This window comes from Talpa occidentalis, unplaced genomic scaffold, assembly GCF_014898055.3.
Source record: "Talpa occidentalis isolate TD23 unplaced genomic scaffold, MPIMG_talOcc4v2.1, whole genome shotgun sequence".
Lineage (NCBI taxonomy): Eukaryota > Metazoa > Chordata > Mammalia > Eulipotyphla > Talpidae > Talpa > Talpa occidentalis.
In genome coordinates this window covers 34055957-34081625 of record NW_026555331.1, presented here as the reverse complement: position 1 = coordinate 34081625, position 25669 = coordinate 34055957, and the positions used below count along the sequence as shown (strand labels likewise).

At 50.2% G+C, this 25669-nt stretch overlaps 1 protein-coding gene across 1 annotated transcript; it reads right to left on the bottom strand.

Moving 5' to 3' along the window:
• Positions 1–1989: 1989 nt before the first annotated feature.
• Positions 1990–20196, bottom strand: GDF6 (growth differentiation factor 6). The gene is given in 4 exon segments (XM_037502064.2): positions 1990–4589; positions 4592–4807; positions 19776–19956; positions 19959–20196. Coding segments are annotated over 4 exon segments (1359 nt in total). The 5' UTR covers position 20196; the 3' UTR covers positions 1990–3864.
• Between the last annotated feature and the right edge of the window lie 5473 nt (positions 20197–25669).

The window sequence follows — 25669 nt, the reverse complement described above, 5'->3', positions numbered from 1 at the left end:
TCATTGCACAAAATTTCCCTTGAGGGCACCAAAAACATTCACAATGGTAAGGGTCTTCATTCGTCCTGTATCATTATGCCTACCTCACATACAACACTCAAAATTGTGTGTGGTTTGACTATTGAATCTCCTCCTATGTGATCTGAATTCTTTCACATCACTCACAGGAAATCTGAGATAACCAGGATTTTCTTCTTAAAATGTAAGTGTCTCCAGAGTTAGGATTTAGGAGATATATCTTCATGTGATTCCAATTCTGTTTCTCCTAGTGGCTGGCTTAAGGAAGAACATGGTAGAGGAAAGAGAGGCAAATAGCTTTGGAGATGGAAATAATTATGCAGAAAAGGATAATTTCTGGATTGTGGCATTGAGATGCAGGGCTGGAAGTGCTCAAATGGGCAGCTGGGAGCTGGGGGGACTGGGCGAGGAATATTGAAAAAGTAGTGGGGAAAAAAATACAAATCTCAACTATTTTAAAAAAACAGCCTCCAACCAGGAAAGCAAAAGACCCTCTTTTCACTTTCCCGGGTGATTATTCCCCAAATTCGAAGTCAAAATTGCTTTCTTTTAAAAATTCCAATTAGGTAAATAAAGCTTTTGCAAAATGACATGAAAACTCAAATGAACATTGTTTCCATAGGAAAATCTTCTCATTTCAAAACAACCCACTTACAACAGTTTCATTAAAACATAACCAATTTGTGAATTGACTGCTAGTTTGATAGAATAAGATAACTCATAAGAACTACAACCCAGGCAGTTGTAGAAACTGCAGAGACTTTGTGGAAGCCCAGCAATGTTTCAACTGTGTGTTTCCTAGGGCAAGCTCCAAAGTAAGAACTAAGGGTTTTGCAATCCGTACCCATTTTTCGACTTCCCCTATGCCAGCAGCCACAATCCACATATTCCAAAACTGCAGGTAATGTTGGTAGCCCCTGTGACAGCTTCTCCTCTGCCATCTGGCTGCCCCCAATATCTGTGCCCATTTGCAAATTCCCCACACTGGCATTTAGGAATCAATTAGAAATCACAGGTAGATGGTGGGGGCAGGTTTGTAGAGTGGTTACCTCCTCAGGATCTAGCATCTGAAAGAAGACCTTTTAAATCCTAAATACCACCTCCTGGCTGGAGGATTACAAGCAAGTATCTTAAACTTTTTGCATCTCCATTTCCGTTGAAATGGGAATAATTGTTTCTGAGGGGTTTAAATGAGATGATGGAGGCACATCATTGCTGGCATATAGTGAGTGCTCAGAATTATACTTACACATAGTTTCCCTAACTTATAGCAAGTGAACAAGCAGAAAGTTATTTCAGATCTTTTGCTTCCAGTATGCCACAGATGTAAACAGTAATTACTGGCATCTTGATTGGCTTAGCCAACATACAGCTTTCTTTTTTCAACATTAAAGGAACCAAAAAACACCTCCAATTTCTAGTTGGGCTTTTCAGATGCTGGAATGACACTATCCTAAAAGTGACAAAGATTTTGTTTTAATCTGATGAACGAAAATTTCATGAGAAAAGAGTCATGGAAGAGTTTTGAAGAAAAAGTGCAAAATTCTAAATGATGGGTTTTTAAATAATCAGTGCCTATTCAGACATTCCATCGCATACTGAAACAAAATACCACTGACAATAATTTAAGAATGTGATTTTTCTAAATAGATCCATATAAACCAGGCTGCGTTATTAGGGGGGAAATGATTTTAATAATACGGTATTCGGTTGAGTATCATCAGGACAAGTGTACTGTAAAAAATGTTTTGAATATTCATTGAGCTCCGGTAACTTTAGTGTTGTAAATAATTGTATTATAGTGAGGTAGTCAGTTAAAAAAAACTCTCCATTAGACAGACTTAAAATTTTGTAATAATATTTAAGAAAATGATAACATTATGAAAGAATGAAATATCTGATTAATGCTTAACTTTGTACAACTCGAATATAAACTTTAAAAATATTAGAAATTATAACATTTGAGTGCATATAACGTTTTGTACATTAAGATGAATTGCATGCTGTCCATTTCCTCTTTGTACTTTCAATCACCTTAAATAAACAAATATATACAGCCTAAACAGAACAACAGTGCATCCAAAGCAAATGTGCATTTTAAATTATTTCTTCTGGCCAAGTCCTTTTTTTTTTTTTTTCCTTAGCGTTTTATATTAGCATTTATTTTTATTCTCGCCCTTTCTCGGACAGTTTGTAGTTCTCTGAACCAAACAAGCAACAGGTTTAGACCAAGAGAGCAAAACCACTAAGGAAAAACAAAATCTTTTTTCAATGGTTGGTAGCAGTCCCCTTGTGTAAACCATTTCATGGTCAAAGATAAGAAAGAAGCTCATTCTTCAAAGGGTCTAAGTATGGACAATGCTTGAAAATAATACTGGTTCAGGTTGGGGGAAAAGTCATGCTTTCAACAATCTGGGAATGGGAATTTAAATTGCATTGTGTTCCCTCCTGCTTCTTTGGGGACGATGAATTCCACCCCTGACTCTTCACTGCCCATTCCTCAGCTCCCACCCCAAGCTCAATGTAATACTTTGCTCTTTTCACAGTTTCTCATTACCAGGTTTTAAAAACATTGCCTAACTGGTAATTACAATCTGAAACAATTCTTTTGGGGAAGCCCTGGGCTATTGCAGGCTGGTAATCCTTCAGGAATGTCAGCTAGAGGGGAGGGAACAAAGATTTTAAAGAAGCTCTGGAGATAGGGACTTGTGCCCCCTTTCATCCACCTCCCTGCTCTCTGCCTGCATCTCTCTCCCCATCCCCAGTGGGGTTCACCCTCTCCCGTCCTGATATCCCCCTTCTATTTCTCGGAATATTTCCCCCTTCTCTGAACCTCTTACCTTAGCTTCTCACCCCTAATCAATTTTTTTTTTTAAACCTGGGCAATCACAGTCCCCTTAAAAGGAAATGTCAATTTTGGCAAATTCCATTCAAGGAAACCAATTAGAAACAGACACTACCAAAGGCTTTGGGGTGGGTTACCTGCAGCCTGGACTAATGCTCCTCTGTGTCAGCCCTGGTCAGAGGCAGGCCTTGTGGTTTCTCATTATCCTTCAGGGGGTTCTACTGGACTCATTCTTGTCATTCCATCCATACCAGCTCCCCTTTCCCCACCAGAAAATGTAACAGTAAAGGCAGTGACCTGAGTCCCCTGAAGTGAACCGCAGGCTGCCTGTTCCCCATACTGGGAGAGGCCAGGGGCAGGACTGGGAAGCTCACAGCAATACACTAGTGGGCTAAAAATGCCAGCTTTCTCGCAAAGCTCTTCCCTCTCAAGTCTCTTCTGAAAACAGGGCCCTTCCTGGCTTTCCAAATCCCAGGATCAGTTCCTCTGTTTCAACTCTTTCTGCTTGGGAGGTCACAAAGCATGGGCTATGACATGGCCGGAAAGACCCCACCTTCCTTACACAGGTAGAAAGTAATCAAATCAAGAAGTGGTCAACGGTGATTCTTCCTGCCACACTGTTTTCCTTCTTAAACTGTAATTTAAAAAAAAAAAAAAAAAAAGATCTATGGAGCAGTTGAGAAACAAATATGCGTCTCCCCTTCCCCCACCTCCTAGCAAAACCTGTGAGACACACCAGGAAATCCAAAGCCACAATAATAAAGAAAAATATAAGAAATCCTCCTTGACTTGTTTTTCCACGGTGGCCTGGCAAGGTGTGAAAATCCGTGTCTCCCTGTGGGCTGGCAGGTGGAAGCTTCTGGGCAGGCTGAGCTCCCCCTATCTCCCAGCCTCAGGTCCAGGCTGCTCCCTACCCTCTCGCCTCCTCCTAGGCCAGCTCTTCCTCCGCCCCTCTGCAGTCAGGCCTCCCCTGCGGGGCCAAGGCGGCCAGAAAGGCGCCGCTACCTGCAGCCGCAGGATTCCACCACCATGTCCTCGTACTGCTTGTAGACCACGTTATTGCCGGCGTCGATGTACAGGATGCTGATGGGAGTCAATTTGGTGGGCACGCAGCAGCTGGGCGGGGTGGAGCCGGGGTCCATGGAGTTCATCAGCGTCTGGATGATGGCGTGGTTGGTGGGCTCCAGGTGCGAGCGCAGCGGGAAGTCACACACGCCCTCGCAGTGGTAAGCCTCGTACTCCAGGGGCGCGATAATCCAGTCGTCCCAGCCCAGCTCCTTGAAGTTCACGTGCAGGGGCTTCTTGCTGCAGCGCAGCCTGGACTTCTTCCCGTGCCGCTTGCCGTGGCGACTGGCGAAGGCCGTGCGCCGCCGCCGGCGGCCGGGCGAGGGCAGCCACGGCCCGGCCCCTGGAGCGCCCGACGGCGGCGGCCACGACCCGTGGGCGCCCGCGCCGGGGCCCAGCTGCTCGCGCATCTCCGCGAACAGGTTCTTGCGCTGGGATCGCGTGAACACCACCAGCAGGGCGCGTTCCTGGGGGGGCCTCACCCTCCGGCCGAAGCCCAGACTCCGCAGGTCCGGGGCGGGCGGCTGCTGGGGCTCCGGCGCGCGCGCCTCGTCCTCGGCGGCGCCCGGCTCGTGCCACGCGGCGCGCAGCTCCAAGCACAGCTGCTTCCCGGGCCGGTGGCGCAGGCCCTGCCAGGCGTCGAAGACTTCCCAGCCGGCCCGGGGCGCCCCTGCGGGTCCAGGGTCCGCGCGTCCAGCAGCAGCGGCGACAGGCAGGGGTAGAGCTGCACGCGGAGCGGCCCCGCCGGCTGCCCCCAGGGCGCTGCGGGCGCCTGGCGAAAGAGCCGCAGCTCCGCGCCCACCAGCTCTTCTTTGTCTGAGAGCGTGGACACATCAAACAAATACTTCTGTCTCCGGAGAGGAGTGTGCGGGAGATCGTCTGTGAGATAAAAAATAATTACAGTCAGTTTCACTTAAGGGGGAGATCAGCCCGGTGCTCTGCGGCCGGCCCCGGGAGGAAGAGGGAGGGCGTGGGGCAGGCGGCCGGGAGTCCAGCTGGGCCAGCCCCGGGCCTGACCACCCGGCTCCCCGCCCGACCCCCGGCGAGGCGAGGGGAGGGGCCGCGCCAAGGCAGGCCCCCACCGCCCTGTCAGCCCCGGGACTCCCAGGGGGGAATCGGTGGCTGCAGCGGAGACGGAGGCCTCCCAGGTTTCCCCCCAGGAGCCTGCATAACCACTAATGTGCCCTCTGTGGTCGCGAGCTGGACTGCGCCTCCCCCGGACCACCGCTCAGATGGCTCGTTCTCATCATTCACGTCTCTGCTCAGATGTCACCTCCTCCAAGAGGCCATCCGACCACCCTGATCTGAAGCAAGCTCCCTGGCTTACTATCTTTCTAGTGAGATCAGGCCACTTTTACTCTGGTTTATTATCTTCCTGGCATTTCGCATTATCTACAATGACCTCGGTCATATTTGCCTCCTTAGTGGTCTGTCGGGCCCAGCAACACCCCTCCCCCTTCCACTAGCCCTTAGGAGCGAGGACCTGTCTGTTCATCTTGCTCTCCCCGGTGCCTTCAACCTGGAGGGACGCAGGGTACAGGCTGGTCAGTAAATGAGAGACATTCAGGGCAGCCGTGCACTATCTGGCTGCCCATTATAATCATCTAAGTAACTTAAACATCACCAGGACCAGGGTTTGCTTCAGCCCATTGAATGGATATTGGCAGACAGGGTCCGGGTATTAAGATTTTGTTGGCTTGTTGTTGTTGTTGTTCATTTCTTTTGATGCTCCAAGATGATTTTAAGGTGCTGCCCAATTTCAGACCCACTAGTCTGGAGGCAGGTTTGCTGAAGCATTTAAGCCCAACAAGAAGCAGACAGAATGAAGAGCTTTCTTTTAAAAATTCAGTAACTATTTAACAAGACATGAAAGAGCACTGAGGCTTTCAGTGTCTACAGGAGGGGCAAATATCAAACAGACCAGACATCTAACCATTAAGAAGATCCTGCTGTCAAGGAGAAATAGATATATCTGGAAGGAGAAAAACCTCAGTCACAGATACTTATGTGACATTCTCCCTTCCTCCACCAACCCAATCTAAAATTTTCTTCCTTTGCACCTAATCCTGAAGATAAAATTTGGGGTTACAAGCAAGAAAAAGAAATTTGGGTTTGGGTGGAGGGGCTCGGGAAGTCCAGGCTTTTCAAATCCAAGGTGAATTCTTTAGGACCAAGGCAAAACTGGACTTCTTTTCTGACACGTTTATGCATGAAGCCAACCCCACTTCAGTGTGCAAGGCGGAAAGCTAACCAGATTTTCTTGGGCTGCTTCTCATAAAATATTTACAACCCAGCAAATACAAAAATCCCAAAAGCCCCAAGCTTTCCCCAGAAGCTAGTAAAGTTTGGGTCGATTTCAATAGTAAAAGTGTCACTGGGTCCCAAATCCGACCCCTCACTGCCTATCCAGATGTAGCCCCAGGGCACTGGATCTGGAGCCTCGGCCACACCCAGTCCCCACTCTGGGCTGACCACCGGCTGCCTGGCTCCCTCACTTGAACACACATGTCCCAACCTGAGATGGAGCTGTGGGAAGGGTTAGAGGTGAAAAGGGAAAAGCTGCTGGAGGCAGTTGATTTATGGAAGCCAAGACCTTCAAACCGACCAGGGTCACATTAAAATCAGTGGTAATTCAGCACACTTTCTTCTCTTCCTTTAAAGAAACCTGTGTCTGACAAAGCTCAGCCACCACCCAGATCTCTGTGCATATTGCCTTGGGCTTCATTTTCCTGCCTCTCACATTTCTCTCTCCCCAAACTAAAGATGTGATGTGACAAACCTAGGGCATTTGCTGCACCAGTTAAAGGCTATGAGGGCTGACATATTTTCCATCTTTAGTCACAAAGATAGACGGTTCTGTAAGGCAGATACTCTTACTGACCCCATTTTATAGATGGGAAGACCAAGACTCGAGGAAACAAAATGAATTGATAGCTACTAAGCAGTGAGGCTGAGATCCAAAGCTAAGACTGCTTAATTCCAGGAGGTAGAGCACTTATCCCCTAAGCCCCAAGGTCTCTCCACTATAGTCCTGGACTGGAGCCGAAAAGAGACCTGGAGTGGCAGTGGTAGAAGGGAGGGAGATAGTCCAAACTGTGTTTGTGAGACTTGCTAGGACTGAAACCTGGGCTCTCTTGAGAAATCATTTCCATCTCTGCTTACTCAACTCTTGACATAGTTTGTCACTGGTTGCGGGGCGGGAGGCAGGTGCAAAGCAAAATGATGTATTTATTTGTCTCTCATACAAAATGGTGAGATCAGCCTACTCTTGTTTTCATTCAAGTGTGACCTCATAAATGGTTTGTCTGCACAGCTATTCACATTTCTCTAGTTCTTGAAACTGAGGAAAGGATTAATAGTGAGGGCGCTACTGATTCTTGAGCCTTGGGATTTCTGGTGATCTTTCTAGTGAGATCAGCCCACTTGGACTCTTTCCAGTGTTCAGGGAAAGAGTGCAAATCAGCTTCAGCTTGTATCCTGGTCTCTTCTCTTCCCATATAAGCTCCACTCCACAGGCTGAGGGCCTCACCAGCAAGTATGTGGACATTCACAAGTAACCCACAGTCCATGCTACCAGGCCTACAGGAACGCACATCGGTGGTGTGATCCATTTGTAGGAGGACTGTAGGGTAAGGTAAAAAAAAGTATCAGGTTTTTCTGCCCTCCCTCCAATAGGATTGATGATGGATCTGCAGTCCTGAATGCATGCCTGATGGCGGGCACCTGCAGTAGGGTGTGGGCATATGTAAGTGGGTACACCTGGGCTGAGAGACTGGGCTTATAAGGGCGGTGTCACAGGGACACCAGCAGAAGAGTGAGAGAACATGTGAGAGAGAGCCCAGAAAGAGTAAAGAATTGCTGGGGTCTAGGAGGCCTGCCATCCTCCTGCCCGCCCCACCCCTGCCCCCACCAGACCCCTGCCTGCTGTGTAGCCGGTAAAATCCCAGTAAAAATCTGAAAAGCCATTGACTCCAGAACTCCTCTTTCACCTGTCTGCTTGATCATAGAGATCCTGCCTTGTGGCCTTCCTGCCTCTACAAGGACAAAGCCAACGAAGGAGTTGCCTAGGCTCTGTAAGTAGATGGGGGGCTATTTGGGCAAAACTGTGGCTCAGGTGTCACAATAGAATAGTTGTTCTCAAAGCTACTAAGCCTACAGTGGACCCAACATCTGCCTCAGCAACACAGGAATTTGTTAGAAATGCAAATTCTCTTGGATCCCAAGGGTTTGGGGGATGGGGGTGGGGATCATTTGCATTTTTAGTAAGTTCCCAAATGGTATTGATTCTGGTGGTTGGCGATCCCAAGAGATTACTAATCTAGATGAATATGGGGATGCTGCCCAGCTCTTGGGAGTCTCACCCTGTAGGGAGGGCACCATTATTGGTGGGACAAAGCAGGACCCTCTAAAGCACAGGGTGCATGAAAGTGTCTAAGGCGGTACTCAACAGAACCAAGTCAGTGTCACTCCCAGGTCCTTCCTGCCCCCCACAGTAACCCCCACATTATTTTCCTCTTTCAAGCACTAGACCCAATCTCTAGAACCACTATCACCTAAAGAGAGGGTTCAAGAAAGTGGCTTGCTCCAAGTAGCTCCCCTATAGTCCAAATTCCCCACCTGTCTGGACTTGCTTTTGGAACCTTGCATCACACAAATAGCCCAGAGGAGGCATCCATCCTAGGGAGGGCACACAACACCATCCCGTGACCTTGCAGACATGCTACCTGCTGACATGGCAAGGTCTGGCCCTGCTGCCATGGTCTCCAGTGGGTTCAAAGTCCTTCACGCACCCTCCCATAAGCTTCCTTTACATATGAGGATTGATGGCATCAAATGACCCTCTCTCCCCTGCACTGGACTAGAAGCATGCACTTTTCATTTCGAAATCTGTTTGTGGCTCTTTCTTACACTCCAGGATCAAATCCTACATGTTAGGCCCTTATAGTGAAATTGATCAGTAATATATCGTGGGAACTTTTTGTTTTGATTGTAATTTGCATCTATCTGGATCTTTTACAGCTTGGCTCACACCCCAGTTAACTTGGTGTTTGTTGAATATTAGACAAATGGACCTTTCAAGATACAATTGCTGGATTTGCGCTTATCTGCTTTTCCCTGGCCAGTGAGTTGAGAAGGAGTGGGGGGCAGGGAGGAGTAAATTATCTGCATATTTGGAGAAAGTTTTTCCTAAGTAGGTCAGCCTATTGTAGGTTAAGAGCAAGTTGGTAAAAGGTTGAAGGCACCTCAAACATGCACATCAGGTACAGAATTGATTTTTTTTAACAAACAAGGAAATGAAACAAGAGAAAGAGAAAAGGAGCTCACAACCAGTAAGATAGGTACTATCATACCCATTTTAAGTGAGGAAACTGGCCTGCAAATTTAGAGGGCAGGAGTGCAATGTGCTCAAGAGGAACATCAGGTAAAATCATGTGTGTTTGCCCACAGTAAGTGGTTGGAGGAGGCTAGAGAAGCAAAGCCCAGAGCAGAAATGAAAGGATGGTCCCCACCAATGATCCAACCAACACCCAAGAACTTGAGCCTGGAGAGGGCGGTGAAAAGAGGAACACATAACTTCTGCTGAAAGAGGCACCCCTAGGCCACCCTGCAGAGGGGTCCATGTCATTTGGTTTGGGGTCCAGGTCTGCATTTTCCCAAGAATCACTGAAATATGTATGCAGCTGGAGGTCAGTCTTGGAGGTCCTCCTTGGACTGTCACTCACAGGCCCCAAAGGCACCCCTGCATCTCCAGTTCTCAGTGACTCTTTTTCTGTTTTCTCCAGCAGCCAACTCTGGGCTTCCTGGTGTTCCTTCTGAGCACATTGCCCTCCTGCCCTCTAAATTCGCAGTGACCCTGGACTTCTAGTGGCCAGGCTTCCAGCCAACCCCGTCTCCTCGTCCAGCAGTGCACCCCCATGCTTCCAGCTGTGTTTTGTTCCCAAGGCCCAGACCCTAAGACTAGTGATGGCTCAGAATGCAGAGAGGACAGCTGACTTTCCCACCCCTGCTCCCCTAGGTGAGGATGGAGTGGGGGCAGGATAATCACCTTTTTTAACACAGGAAATTCCACATCTTCTTTCCACCACCCCCTTACTTCTGAGCCTGCAGCAGTATGGAAGGCTTACAAGGCTCCATCTTTGCTCCAGGTGTGCCCAGGGCTTTGATGTCCTAGGTTACTGGAGCCTCACCTTGCTTGTCTGAGATCAGTCCTACTGTGGCATTCTGTATAGAAAAATTGGGGCTCTACTAGGTGTTCTAATCTGCCCAATGCCTTGCAACTAGTAAGGGACAGGATCTGAGGTTTTAATTCCAACCATAGTCCTCAGTGGTAGAGCCAAGACCCTCACCAGGGTTCCGATTGGGTAGTGGCTCAAAGAGAGAGGAAGGGAATGGACTCACATTCACCATCAGTGCCATCCACACAGGGTGGGATGGGTTCTTCCAGGAATTTTCCCCTTTTACTAAGGAAGAAGAGCTCAAGCTGGGAATTCATGTCTGGGTTGGGGGTCAATTTTCCCCTAGATCCTCACTTTGAGCATTGCTTTGAGGTGCTAAACTTCAAAAGTTAGCAAGAGGCAGTTGTCCTCAGTGAGTAAAAAATGAGTCACCAGTCCTCTGCCCTTGGGTGCAAAGTCCTCTGGGTAATTTGTGCTCCCACAGTCACCCTTTCCTGGGACAGTGACCTCCTGGGCATCCCCCTATATGCTCACCCTGAGGCCTGCCTCTGTTGAGATCTGTGTCTTGCAAACTTCTGACCATTGCTAAGGAGCCTCACCAGGGCTCTGATTCTGGAAACAATTCACACAACACACCCTCCTCAGGATGCTCTTGCTTGCCCAGCCGGCATAACTAGCATAGTAGGGGACACTGGTGTAGCATTTACTATGTGCTGGGTATTATCTAAATTCTTCTAAAAACTCATGTAAGCCTCAAAACCACTAATGGGGATTAAAAGATAGCACCATCAAGCTCATGGTAGGAACTAGAAAACTAAAACACAAAGTTTGAGAGTATCTTGCTAAAGAGAGGAGGAGGTAGAGACAGCAGTCTGCCTCCACTATCTGTGCCATCACCCTGGACACGCAGGTTCGAGTTCTCTGTGGTAGAAATGCTGGGAGGTCATGCTGTCCATGATTGGAGGAAGGCATGAGTGCCTGGTCTCCAAGAGTCACTTGCTTCCTAATCAGCAGAACAAGCAAGATGCCAATGACTGGACATTTGAAAGAGAACTTACAAAGAAACTTAACTTTCTAATCCACAAAATAAGAATTATAACGCCCATTGATACTGGGGTGGGGGTGGCAAATGAAGAAAAGTATGGGGAAGACATCTGAAAATGTGTGCAAATGTTAGTTACTACTGACAACAGGAATGACCATAGAAATCTAGCCTAGGAGACAGATTTGAATCCTAACCTTTGACTCAGTGGCTGGTTGTCCATGGATCTACTAGGTCACGTAATAATCTCTTTGTCCCACCTGTGAAATTTGAGACCCAACCCTATCTTGCAGCATTATGGTAAAGGCCAGAGTCCAAGTACTGAGGGCAGTGGATGACACATAGGAGCACCCAAAGAATGCAGCCAGTATTACTATAACTACTTGTACCCACATAGGGCAAAAATCAACCTCCTCTCTTGGCTTCTTTGAGGAAATGCCTTGAGTCCAGTTCTCTCCACAGTATTTCCAGAAGTGAATGAAGAAAAGATGCTGGAGAAGAGGTAAAGAGAGAAGCAAAAGCTTCTAGTTCATGCTCAGCTCAGGTCTAGCCAAGGGCAAGGCCCATACAGACTGGAGCCTCGACCCATCACATTGATCCTCTCAATCTGGCCATGCCATATCCACCATTACATTCCCAGGTAAACAGAGGACCTCCGGCCTGACTCTCATTAAGGATAGTGCAGGTTCTGTCTCTGTGGGATCGGGCAAGACCTCAGCCTACATGCTAACCCCTTTGGCTCCCTAGCTGGGAGACCCAGCCCTGAGACACCAGGGAATTAGTTCCTCTCCTCCTCTTTCACCAGTTTCTTTGATGCCCTTTTTGTGGGGCTGGATCTGTCCACTGAGCCAATTTGGGGTGGATGTAATGTTCTGGATCTTCTTCACCAGGCAAATCTACCAAAGCTGTTGGAGGGGAGGAAGCCTGCAGTGCCAGGCCAGCCCCCAGGGCAAGAGTCACCCTCAAAGGACCTTTCAGTGGGTCAGCTAGGGTGCAGGCCTCCTTGCCACATAATCATCTCTCCAGATTCCCTCTGGATCTTTTAGCTTCCTCAGTGTTTTCCCAGTAGTTTGCCCAGCAGTTTCCATTGGAGCCCAATGCGACTCCTCCACAGAATCTCAGAAAGAGATTCTGTACCCTCTCCCAAGCCTGATGCACCCAGTGCACTTGGTCTACTTGGTCCACCACAAACTCTGACTCAGTGTGAGGCAAACAAGTGAGGCTAGGAGGTGGAGAGAAAGGGAACCGTGAATTCTACTCAACTGAAAACTCCTTGGTGCTTTCTGAGCCTAAGCACAGCCTTCAATGCTCCTGCAAACAACCCCCAAACCCCTCCCCACACCACCCCCAGTCCCCATCCATTGATTAAGCCACTTCCACTTTGGCTGGAGCAGCAGGCCAGCTCACTCTCCTGAGTACTGGGTACCCCCAGCAGAAGAACAAAGGCACTCCAAGGATACTACCTCTGTCTCTCAAGGATGGCATGGATTGTTTTATACAGTTCCCGTGAAAGTCAGGGCAAATCTCCTGAGCAGGTCTTGAGCGGGGTGTGAGAGCCAGAGATGTAAAGCCTAGATCAAGGACACCTGGCATTTCTTCTCATCCCAGCCCCCACCCCAGCCCCCACCTGGATCCCAACCACTGAGTACAAATCTCCAATTGACAATGTTACAAATGAAACCCAAACAGGAGCTGGGTGTGATCCCCACATGCCAGATCTTCTCTCCCCATCTTTCCATTAAGCACAGGCAGCCTGCACTCTCTGTCCTTGGTGTCAGGTCTCAGCCCTTCCTCTGGGGCCACACATATAGGGTGCAGACCTGGTTAGCTGGCCACAAGCCACCCTCCCTCAGCCAAGTTCTAGATAGGTGGGTCAGCCTGGGGCCCCAGGAAAACAATACTCTTGGGGGGTGGGGGTTGCAGAGAGAAGGACAGTTCTAACACCCACCTTCTGGACTGGAACTGATGGGGTCATTTGACTTGAGAGCTCCCAGATAACAGTAGGAAAGAAAAAAAAAATTTCTCATTTTATGTGGTTTTCCCTCCCAGATAGCAAGTGGGGGTTGGTGGGGGGGAGGTTCAAACTGAGGTTGCCAGGGTGGTGGGGGGGAGGTTCAAATGGCCTATTGTCCTGGGCTGCCCCTCAGCCTCAGCACTGTGGGATTCTGTGCAGGGGAATCCTCAGGAAGGGTTCTTTAAAGTGCTGGCTGAGCAAGGCTTCTGAAGAATCTATGGCCGCAACTCCCCTCCACTGCGTTCACCTTGGGGCTGACTTCCTCAATAACCAAGCAAACTGAGATTCCTGGTGGCAGCTAAGGGTCATAGTCTAGTGGTACCAATCTGCTAATCCCCACAGGGCCTGAGAGCCTCAGTTGGTTGGGAAGTGCGGGGAGCTCTGTGCCTGCCAGATTTGCAAAGTGGAGGCACAGCTTCGCATCGACTCCTAAAAGAACCCAATGAAATCAGCGATGGGACCTGAATGTGAGTCCCACCTCAAAGCCAACCCTCCGCACTGCCCCTGCTCCAGCTTTCTGCTCGCTCTGAAAGCTAAACCAGCTCTGGACCAGCTAGACCAGCCCCTTTTCTCTCCTGCACAGCCACTGATGGGTCCCCAAAACACAACCTGCCCCCAGGCAGGCAGGCCACGAGCTGAAAGGAGCACTTCTCCCTGAATACAGCCCAGCCACCCACCTCGGGTTGCCTGTCCCCTCCAAACATCTGTAACCCCTCACCCCAGGGAACCCAACCCTTCGCCTCCAGCGGAGCTAATGGACTGCCTTGGAAGGCAGGGAACAGCAACCCTGAAACCCATTAGGCCAATGAGGACATATTTAATTCCTGTAAACAGGAGACACCCTTTAACCGACTTTGAGCTTAAAAATAAACAGCCAGGGTTTTAACAGGGAGATGGGGGAAGTACAGGGATGGTAGATGCCCAGCAATGAAATGACGCCGTGGATCCACGTGCCTGCTTTCCACCCCTGCAGCCTCTGCTAGAATCCCCACCCCCACCCACCCCCACCCCCCGGCTTCAGAGGGGATAGTGGGAGCGGGGTTATTCCAACCTCGATGAGCTATCCTATGGAACTAACGTCCTTCGCTTCACTAGAAGCCCACAGGGATTTCTGTTGATCTGCCCAGAGTCATTTGATGCACGAAGCGGTCCTGGCAGGAAACAAAGTTCACCCTCTACCCCCTTTCTATCAAACCATCTTTCCCCAACTTTCCAGTCTTCTCCCTTCTCTCTCACTCCCCTAAGGCCGCCCCAGAAAGACGTCACCAATTTCCTGCAGCTGTGCCACCAGAACCCTGAGCGATTCAGCTGGGAAAAACAGGTTTGCTAGGACCTCCATCCATGCAGCACCCCGCTTTCCCCCAGGATCCAGGCAACCCGCGTCCCCGCAAGCGTGGACTTTCAAGTCCCGACTCACTTGGCGGGGCATGAGCCCTGTCCTAGGCTGTGCTTAGGTAATTTTTTTTTTTAATGTGCAGAAATGACAAGAATATTTGAACCTTTTTTTTTTACCCCCTCCCCCACCAGCAACTGGCGAAAACTCTCAGAGCCTGGAGAGCCTCCTGTGCTGGGGAAACCGCTCAGTGCCTTTCCCAGATGAGCCTTCGCTGCCAGAGGAAACCCCCCCCCCAGAGTTCTGCACTCGGGGTTCTTAGCTTCTGGCTAAGGCGGCATGTGTAAGTGTCTGGTCAGGCAGCCCTTGAGGCAGTACGGATGGGGGCCACAATAACTGACACTTAGCAAGCCAATGGATAAGGGGTTGGTTTGTGGTCTTTAAAATGTTTTAATCATTTCAACGTGAAGAGCAGAACAAACTTCCAGTTTAAGGCTTCCTTCCCTTACCCCCGGCTTTTTCCAGGATCTTCCAGTTCACCAAGTTGGGAGACTGGAGGAGGATCCTGCACCTGGAAGGCAAAGCACACCCCGCGCTGGCGCTCAAGCGGACGCGCCCTCACACGCACACACTTGAAAGCTCAGCAATCCTTTTCCAAGGCTGTTCCCTCTTTCCGGGGAAATAAAGCCTAGATTGGAACCTTCTGCCGGCTTCCTCACTTGGCCGTCTGGTCTGCATTAGTGTTTTTATAAGGGACTCAAACAAATCGAATACAAGGTCACCAAATAATTAACAGTTGTGAATTCCCTCCGTCCCCATTAAAATACTTCCCTGCTTATATTTCATTTTCCGTTTGCCAGCGACAACAGGGTCGGGCAACAGCGCTGCTACGTGGATGACACCACTCTGCGGCCCAGGTCCATCCAGAAACTAGCTGTTTTGCGTAAGTATGCGGTGCCGGAGGAATAGCAAATGCGAAGGAGCTAAGGAGCTCTTAGAATGCCTTCCCCCAGCCGGGCTACCCCCAGAATTGTCCTGCCTTGGCCCCCTGGTCATCAAGACCCAGAAGGTAGACTGAGAAGACAACCAGCAGAGCCAAACTCTCCTGAGACTCATTTCTAGGTAGCCAAGTTCCTCAAGGATGTTCGGATCTCGTTTTGGTTTTTATCTCTTCCCCACGGCCTCCTGTCTGAGAGTGAGGTTGCAACAACAGCACCGATAACCAAAAGCTTTTTCGGAAAGAATATTCTTATTTCAAAATGATCTAGAAACCTGAGTCACAGAGATAGTCTTAGACTCATTTGGTTTCCTCATCCTTGAGAGGTTGTTTCTTTTCTTTTTCTCAGTCTCCCTTGTGGTGCTTCTCACTATAGCCACTGAGAATCCGAGTTGTGCTTCTCTCTTCCTCCGGCCCCCGCCTTATGGCTCAGTCCTGTTGAATTCATAGACCTTCTAATTGTCCGCCTTCTCAGGCTCTGCGGTTGGGGGTCCACTGCCCCAGTACAATTGGTCTTTTCGTGGGGTGTATCATCAAGCTGTAATTTCTCTATATCCATCCATTCTGCTCTCGACTGCACCAACTCGCATGTGCACAGCCTTTCTCGTCTTTATGGGTTCAGAACCATTTTTACTGTTCTGAACCATGTACTGTTGTGACATTGAAAAGATCAGGGCTAGCGCGGCTTGTGCCTGTTTTGCAAGCCAATCAATCCAAAAGGAAGAAAGGCAAGCAGATTCAGCCCGTCAACTCCCAAGTTCCATCCCTCCATTTTCTAACTGGGTCTGAAGAGACTGCCAAGGAATATTAGACTGGAAGGGAAATTTGTCATTTTTTTTTTTTTACTTCCACTTCTTGCCACCACCCTTTAGAAACCCCTGAAGCTATCCATATAGTGTCACAGTTAATTAAGCTTGCAGGGCCTAGAATTCATTTGAATTTCATCTCTTACTAGCTGTGTGACCCCAAGCAACTTGCTTAACCTCTCTGTCTTCATTAACTCACCTGTAAAACAGGTGAGTTTTACTTGGGGGGGACATAGTTGTTAGAGCAAATGAAATAATCTATATCAAAATTTTTACAGTCCTAGGTAACCAAAAACATACAATACGTTCTCGCTGCGAGGGATGGGAGGTGGCGGGTTAAATAGTACAGAAAGAACGTGCCGTCTGCATAGGCTTAAAACGCTGTTTAATCATTCTGGGTAGAACCGATTCCTGCCTTTCCACGCGTCATCTCAAGCTACTAATGTCACTTTGGGTGTTCTGGGTTTCCTGGTTAGGAAGGGTCTTTACCAATACTGTACGGGAGTAAATTGAAGGCTGGGAATTCTTTCCATTTTTTTCGCCCCTCCCTCTGAGGGACCCCTGCTCCTCCAAGCCAAGCCTGCCACACTCGAGGGCGATTTAAACAACCTGAGGCAAGGCGCCAAGTCAGCGCGGCTGGCCCAGCTCTAAACTGGCGGCTGCTCTTTCCTCCTGGCCCCGCCGTCCAGGGGTGGGGGAGGGGGAGCCGGGGGGCTTGGCGCGCGCAGGAGTCCCCACGTGAGGGGGGCGGAAGTCCCGGCCAGGAGCGTGGGGGGATGAGCGGCTGGCGGGTCCCTTCCATCACGGGAGACTAGACACCGTTTGATGTGTTATGACATGAGCCCCCAATTAGATCGCCGAGTTGAAACGCTCCAATCAGGGGCCCAATGCTAAGCAAGCCCCGGAAGGTCCAGCCCGAGGTCACCGCCCGTGACACATCAAATCAAAATCAGGGAGAGGGAAAGTGAGGCTTTCCCTTTATCAGGCTGGGGCTGTAGCCCGCGGTGCACCCCTCCTCTCGGCGCCTCCCCCAGCGCCCAGCTCCAGGCTCCTTCGCCCCCGCACGCGGCGCGCGACAAGCGCCACAGCCTCCCCAGCCCACGAACTGCCTTCCTGCTTGTTTTCTGGGGACCTGAGGGCTTGGGCGAGACCGCGCGTGGGAAGCTGCGGTCCAGGTGGTCAGGCCGCATCCCTGCAGGCTGGGGACCGACCGCGCACAGCTCCGTCCGCGACGGTGTTCCGGAGTTGAAGCCGAACGTCTGGATCTTGGTCCGGCTAGCCTGGAGACCTTGGCTCGCGAACAGAGGCCCCCCAGCCTGGGCAGGCAGCCAGGCCCTTCCCTACCTCGGCGCCCGGGGGAGTCCAGCACGGTGCCCTGGGAAAGGCTGCACCGCTAGCATGGGCGAAGCGAGTCGGAGTCTACGCGGGACCTAAAGCCCCCAGAGACCCCTCCTGAGCCTGTGCACACGCGCGCACACACGTGCGCCCGCGTCTCTCTCTCTCTCCCCCTCCCTGCCCCCCGCCGGTTTCCAAAGACACCTCGGAACAGCCTGCAGGTTCCCTTGATTCAGTGCCAAAGTTACCGGGCACTTCGACGAGTTAGGGGTGCCTGCTTGGGGGAGGGGTGGAGATTCCTGCTACTTCGCTTCCTGGGAAAGAAAATGCGCCCCCAATTGCCTCCTAGTCTTGGTCCCAGGGAATTCTCTGGGGGAACGAACTCTTGAGCAATTTTCTCCGAACTTCCTAAAGCTCACTTTGTACTAGGGAATTAGAGAAGGGGCTGTAAAGGGCCGGCGTGAGGGCGCAGCCGAGGCAGGACGCTGGCCTGGAGAGGTGCTGGCTCTCGTGAGTTGCCCTGGCGGAACTGGGCCGGGACTCAGTTGCAGCGCTGTGAGGAAGCCACGTGTATTTGCAAAGGTGACTTTAGCCGTCCTAAAACCACCATAAAATACCCCGGCGTTAATTTGCCCTAGGGATCTTTCAGCAGCTCATGAACCTTGCTGACCTCTGACTGCAGCGGCGAGCGGAGCGTGGGCAGGACTCATGCCCGAAACCAAGGCTGCCGCGAGGGAGGAGGCCGGGGGCTGGAGGCCGCTAGGAGTCGCGGGATCGCGAGGCACTTGCCTGCTCAGAAAAAAGCTTCCAGAACGTGCAAGTACAATAAAGCAGCCCGACCGGCGCACCCCCCTCAGCCTGATCCTCGGTGCTCACAGGTTCCTGGGAGGCCCCACTTTCACTGGAAGGGGGAGTCGAGGCACAGGTCAAAGGCGCAGAGCTAAGTCTGAGGAGGACGGTGGAGGGTTTCGCTGTCTAAAATCTCTTTTATCTCCCCTTGCATTCTTCTCCCGCTGTCCACCCCTTTTACCTTTCCTTTCTTTTAGCTCCCTGCCTTTCCTGCCTCCTTCCACCTTGTCTTTCTGTAGGAGCTGAGCTTCTGGATCCCTCCCCATGGATCCCTCCCCAAGTATCTGGGACCAGGGCGCGCGCGAGGTAGTTTTGTCGGCACTCGCCTTGCTGAGGACCTAAGCAACGACTAGCAAGGAGGGGGCGCTGGGGTTCCCTCCCGCAGATACGCACACATGCAGTGGGGAGAGGGAAAAGGCTCTCGTGGAAGTGCAGAGAAAGGAGTGTTGTCTAACAAAGGTGGCTGAGCACCCCCGTGCACCCTTGTGGATTAGGTGCTATACAACCCGCCGCGCTAAACTGTGCTGTCGCGACCCGGCGCCCACGCTGCCAGCTCTGCCCCTGCCTCTGCAGAAGAGAATCGGTTGAGACCTGAAAGCGGCTAAGAGCTCGATGAGGGAGAAAAACAAAACCAAACCACCGAGGGCCCCGGGCTCCCGTCCGGTTGGCAAGGCTCACACCCGGCGCGCGCGCGCGGACTGGCGGAGCCAGAACCCGCTCGGCGGCGGGACCTGGGCACTGCCAGGCTCGGCCAGCGGATTCGCTCCTCCAGCCGCGGGACTTGCTCCTGCAGGCTTTCCCTGCAGCGCAGCGGAATTCTGTATTTTCCAACGCTCGCTCCTGTCTCAGACCCCACCCGCTCGGTCCCAGCTGCTCAGGACTTGGACTGCGGACCCCGCGCAACCCCGAGCCCCGTGGCACATATTCCGTGGGTCTTTGCAGAGACCCTTCTCCAGCCCTGGTCATTTGCCTGCACCTCCCGTCCACGAGCCGCCCGATGAGCGGCCACCCAGCTGCTTTCTGCAGAAGACAGAGCAAGAAGACCGGGAGAAAGAAAGGACGGGGAAGAAGAAAGCGAGGAAGGCAGAGCTGCAAACCGGCATAAACTCGGCAGTGCATTCAGAAACGTGCTAGGGCTCAGGAGAAAAAAGAAGAAGAAGAAGAACAAAACTTCAATTTAAGGAAAGAAAGGGGGAGGCGTCCAGATCGGAAAGGTAATGCACCAACGCAGGCTTCTGCCAGCGCCGGAGCTGCGCCCGGGGGGAGAGAAGCAGGGCATCTTCTTTGCCACTTACCTAGCCCCCTGTCTACAAAGCTAGTGATGGTATTGGCCGACTTGGAAGACTGGAAGAAGCTGGCGTTGATGCCCAGCTTCTCGGCGATGGAGTAGGTCCTGTATATTGACAGCATGTACTCGTGGGGCACCACGCGCGGGCCCCGTCCGGGCGACTCGTGCGCCTGGGGCTGCTCCAGCGGCCGCCGCCGGGATCCTCCCACTGCCACGGCCCTGGCTCCTGGCGCTCGGCGGGCACCCGGGCCGTGCCACTCTCTCGCTGCGCCCGCGGGATCCTCCCTTCCCTGCGACTTCGCATGCCCTTGGCGGAGCCCAACTCAGCGGACGAAGAGGACGAGATAGAAGCCTGCTGGAAACCGGGCAAATCCCACAGGAAACTGATGAGGAAGACGGCCGAGAGCAGGACCCTGGGCGTATCCATGGCTGGCGGGGGACCGCGTCTCCCCAGAAGCGGCGGCGCAGGGCACGAGGGGCGCGGAGCGGCTGGACAGCGGCCGGGGCCCGGCTCCTCCCGCGGACTAGGAGTGCGAGGAGCCGGGTCCCAGCCACACAAACCCCGGCCCCGCCACGCCCCCTCCCGCCCCTCGCCGAGGGGAGTGGTGAGAGCCGAGGGGAGGGGAGCAGAGAGGGTGGGAGGAGAAGCCGGGTGGTGCGGGCAGGAGGTGTGGGGGAGCGGGGCCGCGGGCGCTGGTGTGGCGGGGAGACGCAGCGCCCCCGCGGGGCTGCGGGCTGTGCGCCTGGAGCGGGCGCGGAGCCGGGGGGGAGAGCGAACGCCGTCAGCCCGCGGCGAGGGAGCAAGGGTCTTCCGCCGCGCCAGGGTAGCCCTCGCGCTGTTCCTAACTCTGCGTCTCCGCTGCTGCGCTGCGCTGCACCGGCTCTGGGTCTTGACCAGCTGCCTGCACTCTCCAGCGACCTTGCCCTCTCCAGCGACCGTGCACTCTCCAGCCACCGTGCAGCCCCAGAAGGAGGAAACTGGCGAAGGCGCCCCCCAGAGACAGCTGGGAGCAGGCGCCTCTGCTGCAGTCTGTTCTGGCTCTGCGGTGGCACTTTACTTCCGTGACCCCAAACCCAGGTGGGCTGTACGCTGCCTTCAGGGGCTCAGTCCAAGGCCGGAGAAGCCTTGCCGTGCGGCCTGCGCAGGCCCCAGCTCCGAAGAGGCCCATTCTCTCTGTGGGGTACCGCTCTCCACAAAGACAGGGCGTCTGTTCCTGACCCTCGAGGTCAGGCAAAGGCCACGCGTCTTTAGAGTCTGGACGGATGCTAAAAACTGCTGGCTGTCTTGCAGGCCCGGGCCTCTCCTCTCGCAGTGCCCAATATCTTCTGACACTTCATTTCTCCGCGGTCTGCTCCCTAGTCCTCTTCCCTTTGGAGGCCTGGCCCCCCTGTCTCCACCGCATCCCCATTTTCCCCTCTCTTCTTTACCTCCGCCTTCAATACTTCCTCCATTCCCAAGTTCCTTCTGCATTCCAATCCTTCTTCCCCGGCCTGCTTTTCTTCTCACACTGCCCTCCCATCTCTCTGCTTTCCCACCCTCCCTCGCCGCCGGCCCCCTCCCCTTGCGTGGACCCCTCCCTTTGTAGCTCTTCCCCAATCTGTTTCTCTTCAGCCCAGCCTCGCCCCATCACGAGTTTCCTTTATCTGTCCCCAGATTCCCCGTGCCTGTCTTCCCGCCCACTGCCTCGCTCATTCCTGGGCCTGAAAGCTGGAAGGAGAGGCGAGGGCGCTTCTCTCCCACAGTGCTCTGTGCCCTGGAATGCGGAGAGAGATCCTCTGTGCATTTGTTTCTGACTTGGGCACCAACAGTAAAATGCCCTCTTTCAATAGTCGCAGCAGCTCTGGGAGGTTGGATTTACTGTTTTCCCTTTCAGAGATGAAAAGGAGGGGATAGATGACTTTTCCAAGAACTCTAGGCCTGGAGGTCATGCAACATGGTGACCAAGCCCTGGGATCAGACCCCAAATTCAGTGTTCTTCCCACGACAGCATGGAAGACTAGATCCCTGCCCAACATCTTTATTTGATTTCTTGCTTTTTTCTTTTATGGCTTTATTTGCTCAGAGATGATCCCTACACACGCACACACACACACACACACACACACACACACACACACACACTGCTTTGCGTATGTTCCCAGCCTCATTTATTACTTAAGTGATTACCAGTCCCTCTCACTATCTCCCTCCCCACTTTTTTTTCCTTTTTTATTCCTTCCTTTTTCTGTCCATACAGGGACTATTCTGCTGACAGGCTGCAGGAAGAGGGAGTTTTGCTTCCCTCTGCCCTTCATTCTTTGACTACCTTAAGCTTTGGGCTGGCTAGGCCCTCTACCTTGGGCACTGGTCTTCTCTAGATAGTGGCAAACATCCAAGAGAACTGTGTATGAGGAGGATTCTAAGCCCTTTGTATATATTATTTCATTTAATCTTCAACACAATCTTATAATTACTCTATTAGCCCTAATTTACAGATGGGGAAACTGAGGCTCAAGGTCACCCTGCTCCAGAGCCTGGGCTCTTCACCACTAAGCTACTGAACTGACTGCTCTCCTCTTGGTCTCCTCTGATGATGCCACTCTGGCCTAATCCCAGCCCTATTATGTTCCTTGATATAGTCTCATAATGGTCAAGTTCTAAGGCTTTAGGTTCAAAGTCAACCTTTTCTCCCTTATTGTCTTTGCGTTTTGTTTGTTATTTACCCTATTAACAATATATGCATTTATTGTAATACATGCACATATGGATATTATATTTATAATCTTATACAGAGAGTAATATTATTTACTATAGTTACAACATAAAAGCACATGTAAAGAAACAACTCTTTTCTCAGATTTTTATTTATTTATTTATTTATTTATTTATTTATTTGCTTCTACACGTCAACAATGGTTTGGCCTTTATGGGTTCCCTCCATTCCTTCTTTATTATTCTTTACTTTTTGTGCACATGTCATTTTCATGTTATTGCAATCCAGGGATAAATACTGTGTTGTATCCTTCCCTAGTCACTTAACCATGTGCCCAAAGCATGTCTGCTGATTCTTTTCATTTTTTGGTTTGGCTCTGTATTATCGCCAAGAAGCTTCCTTCACCTATGCTCCTCTGTGGCCCTTCTGCTCCTCTCTGCAGGTTTTCATCAGCCCTCCATTGGCCTGCACAGGCCACCCCTGCAAAACCACAGACATGAAACACCTTGTTTTTTTTATTTACAGAAGCAAAGTTCCCCCTTCTCCCTACCTGTCACCCCTGGGGTGCATGTGGTCTGGTCTGGCCTGCTCTGAATCCTGTTCCTTACATCCGTCTCTGGATTGTCATCCCGGAGAGGCTTCCTCCTTGTGGTCTCTCTCCATCCCTTCCCTTGGGGGAAATGAACACTTGTGGTTTTCGTTATCAGCATTTTAATTTCTATCAGTATGGAGTCTGGTTAATGATGATTCATGGCTTCAGACCCTTTATTCCAATAAGGATGTTTCCTGCCTGCAGCTGCTGCCCTGCTTGTTCTCTCTTCCTTTTGCCCACAGCACTTGTTATCTTCTACAAGTTATCGGTAAACAGGAAACAAAGTAATGAACCTATTTGCTGTGGCTTCAGATCTCTCAGCACATTAGATGGTCATGTGGAAGAGTGAATGACTCTGGGACAGGGACCACAAAGAATATAGTCTGTCCTCCAAGCCTCAGGATTCCACAGGCAGACTGGACCCACCTTTGTTGCTGCCAGCCTCTGGTCTGTGCAGGGAGAATGCTGGTGGTCTGCGCTTGAAAGGACTGCCATGCTCATTCACAGGTGAGTTACAGAGGGACAGACACACTCAGGAAGGGCACCAGAGCCAAACTCTTGCCAGGACTAGGAGACTAGGCTGACTCCTAATCTAGTGCTTCCTTCTATTAAAAAAAAAAAAAAAAAAAGAATTCAATATGTTGACAAGCATCTACTATAACAAATAAATCCTTACCTCTTCCCCCTCATGGGTATGTTCCAATAGAATCCACCCCAGTATCAATTTGACCATGCCAAGGAGCTCTCTCTCTTAAAAATATACAAAGAGCAAGCTTCAAGTCAAAATCTTTAGATCTTGTCAGAACATTTTACAAATCTGAAATAATGCTGCAAAGTTTTCAATGTGGCCTTAGATTTCCCTCCTAATTCTTCAACAGTTTTTTTCTATAAAGAACATTAAAAAGTGAGAGGCTCTTGAGCTGGAGCAAGTGGGTGTGGTATAGGCATCTTTAAGAGTGTAATTGGGGCCCTCTTAGATTTTTCCCCTCCCAAATATAAGGAGACAGAGACAGCTGGGCAGTGTGGTATGTGCTGCCCCCTTGTGGACTTTGAGGAAGTAACCGGAGCAAAACAAGTAATGCAGGATGTGGGAATATTTATACACACAAGATGAGCAAGGGACAGTGACATCCATGAACGTAGTTTTAACAAATTAAGAAAGTCATATATAAAAAATATATCACATTTACAACCAAACATCCATAAATGAGAGCTCTGCCTGCCCAGAGATACAGCACCAAAAACAAATAGAATTACCTTGTTACTCTCTGAAATCTGTGCTGTTATTGTTTTAAATCTATTATCTCATATTTGCCCAGGGAGAGAAGATTCTCTGCCTGAAGCTGCTGCTCTGCTTGTTCTCTCTTTGTTTTTCCCACAGTAATTGTTATCTTCTACAAGTTATCAGTATGAGCAGGGAAGCTTATATCTCTTGCTCATCTCATTTTTCATTGAAGTGTTCCTTGAAAGTCAGCTTTTATAAAAGTGGCTTCAGAGATTTGACTTTTAGTAAGGGACCTACCCACAGGTGAAATAACAATCTAATTATTGGTTTAATTGAGATATGATTTCATAAGGTCCCAGTTAGAATACAGATGTCAGGGTCCCTATTCATATTTTACTATCACTGGTGCACTGTTCCAAATATAATCTGAAAAGATTTGCGAGCAGCGACCTATGTGGTCCAAAAGAATTACAACTTGTAGCTTTTCACTTAAAGAAGGTTGATGGCAAAAAGGCCCAATGTGCTGACATTTAAATTCTGTTGTGTTGAACCTTTAGAATTTCTAGGAAATGAGGAAGAAATGAAGCAGGGAACTCACACTGCCCACACTCACTTCAACAGAAGAAGTCCTTCTCTTACCTGGTCCTGATATTTTCACACAAATTCATTAAAGAAAAACTCAAAAAAAATGAAAGCCATTGGCATGAATGCTGGGTAATGTTCCTCAAAGATGGGCTTCTTCGTCATAAATTAACTGTTCATATAGGTGTAGGTTTATTTCTGGGCTCTCAATTCTATCCCATTGGTCTATATGGCTGTTTTTTTTATGTTTTTTTATGCCAGTACCATGCTGTTTTGATTACTAGAGCATCACAATATAATTTGAAGTCTAGAAGTGATGCTGCCTCACACTCCCAGACTTCAAACTATACTACAAAGCCATAATCATCAAAACTGCATGGTATTGGAACAAGAACAGACATACAGACCAATGGAATCGAATAGAAAATCCAGAAATAAACCCACAGATTTATGGTCAACTAATCTTTGACAAAGGAGCAAAGACTATGCATTGGAGCAAAGAAAGTTTGTTCAATAAATGGTGCTGGGAAAACTGGGTCGCTACATGCAAAAGAATGAAGCTTGACCACTACCTCACACCATACACAAAAATCAACTCAAAATGGATTAAAGAACTAGACATAAGACCTGAAACCATAAAATACATAGAAGGAAATATAGGCGAAACACTACGGGATTTGCACATCAAAGACATCTTTACAGACACATCACCCAAAGCAGTGATAGTGAAGAGAAAGATAAACAGCTGGGACTACATCAAATTAAAGAGCTTCTGCACAGCAAAAGAGACAATAACAAAAACAAAGAGA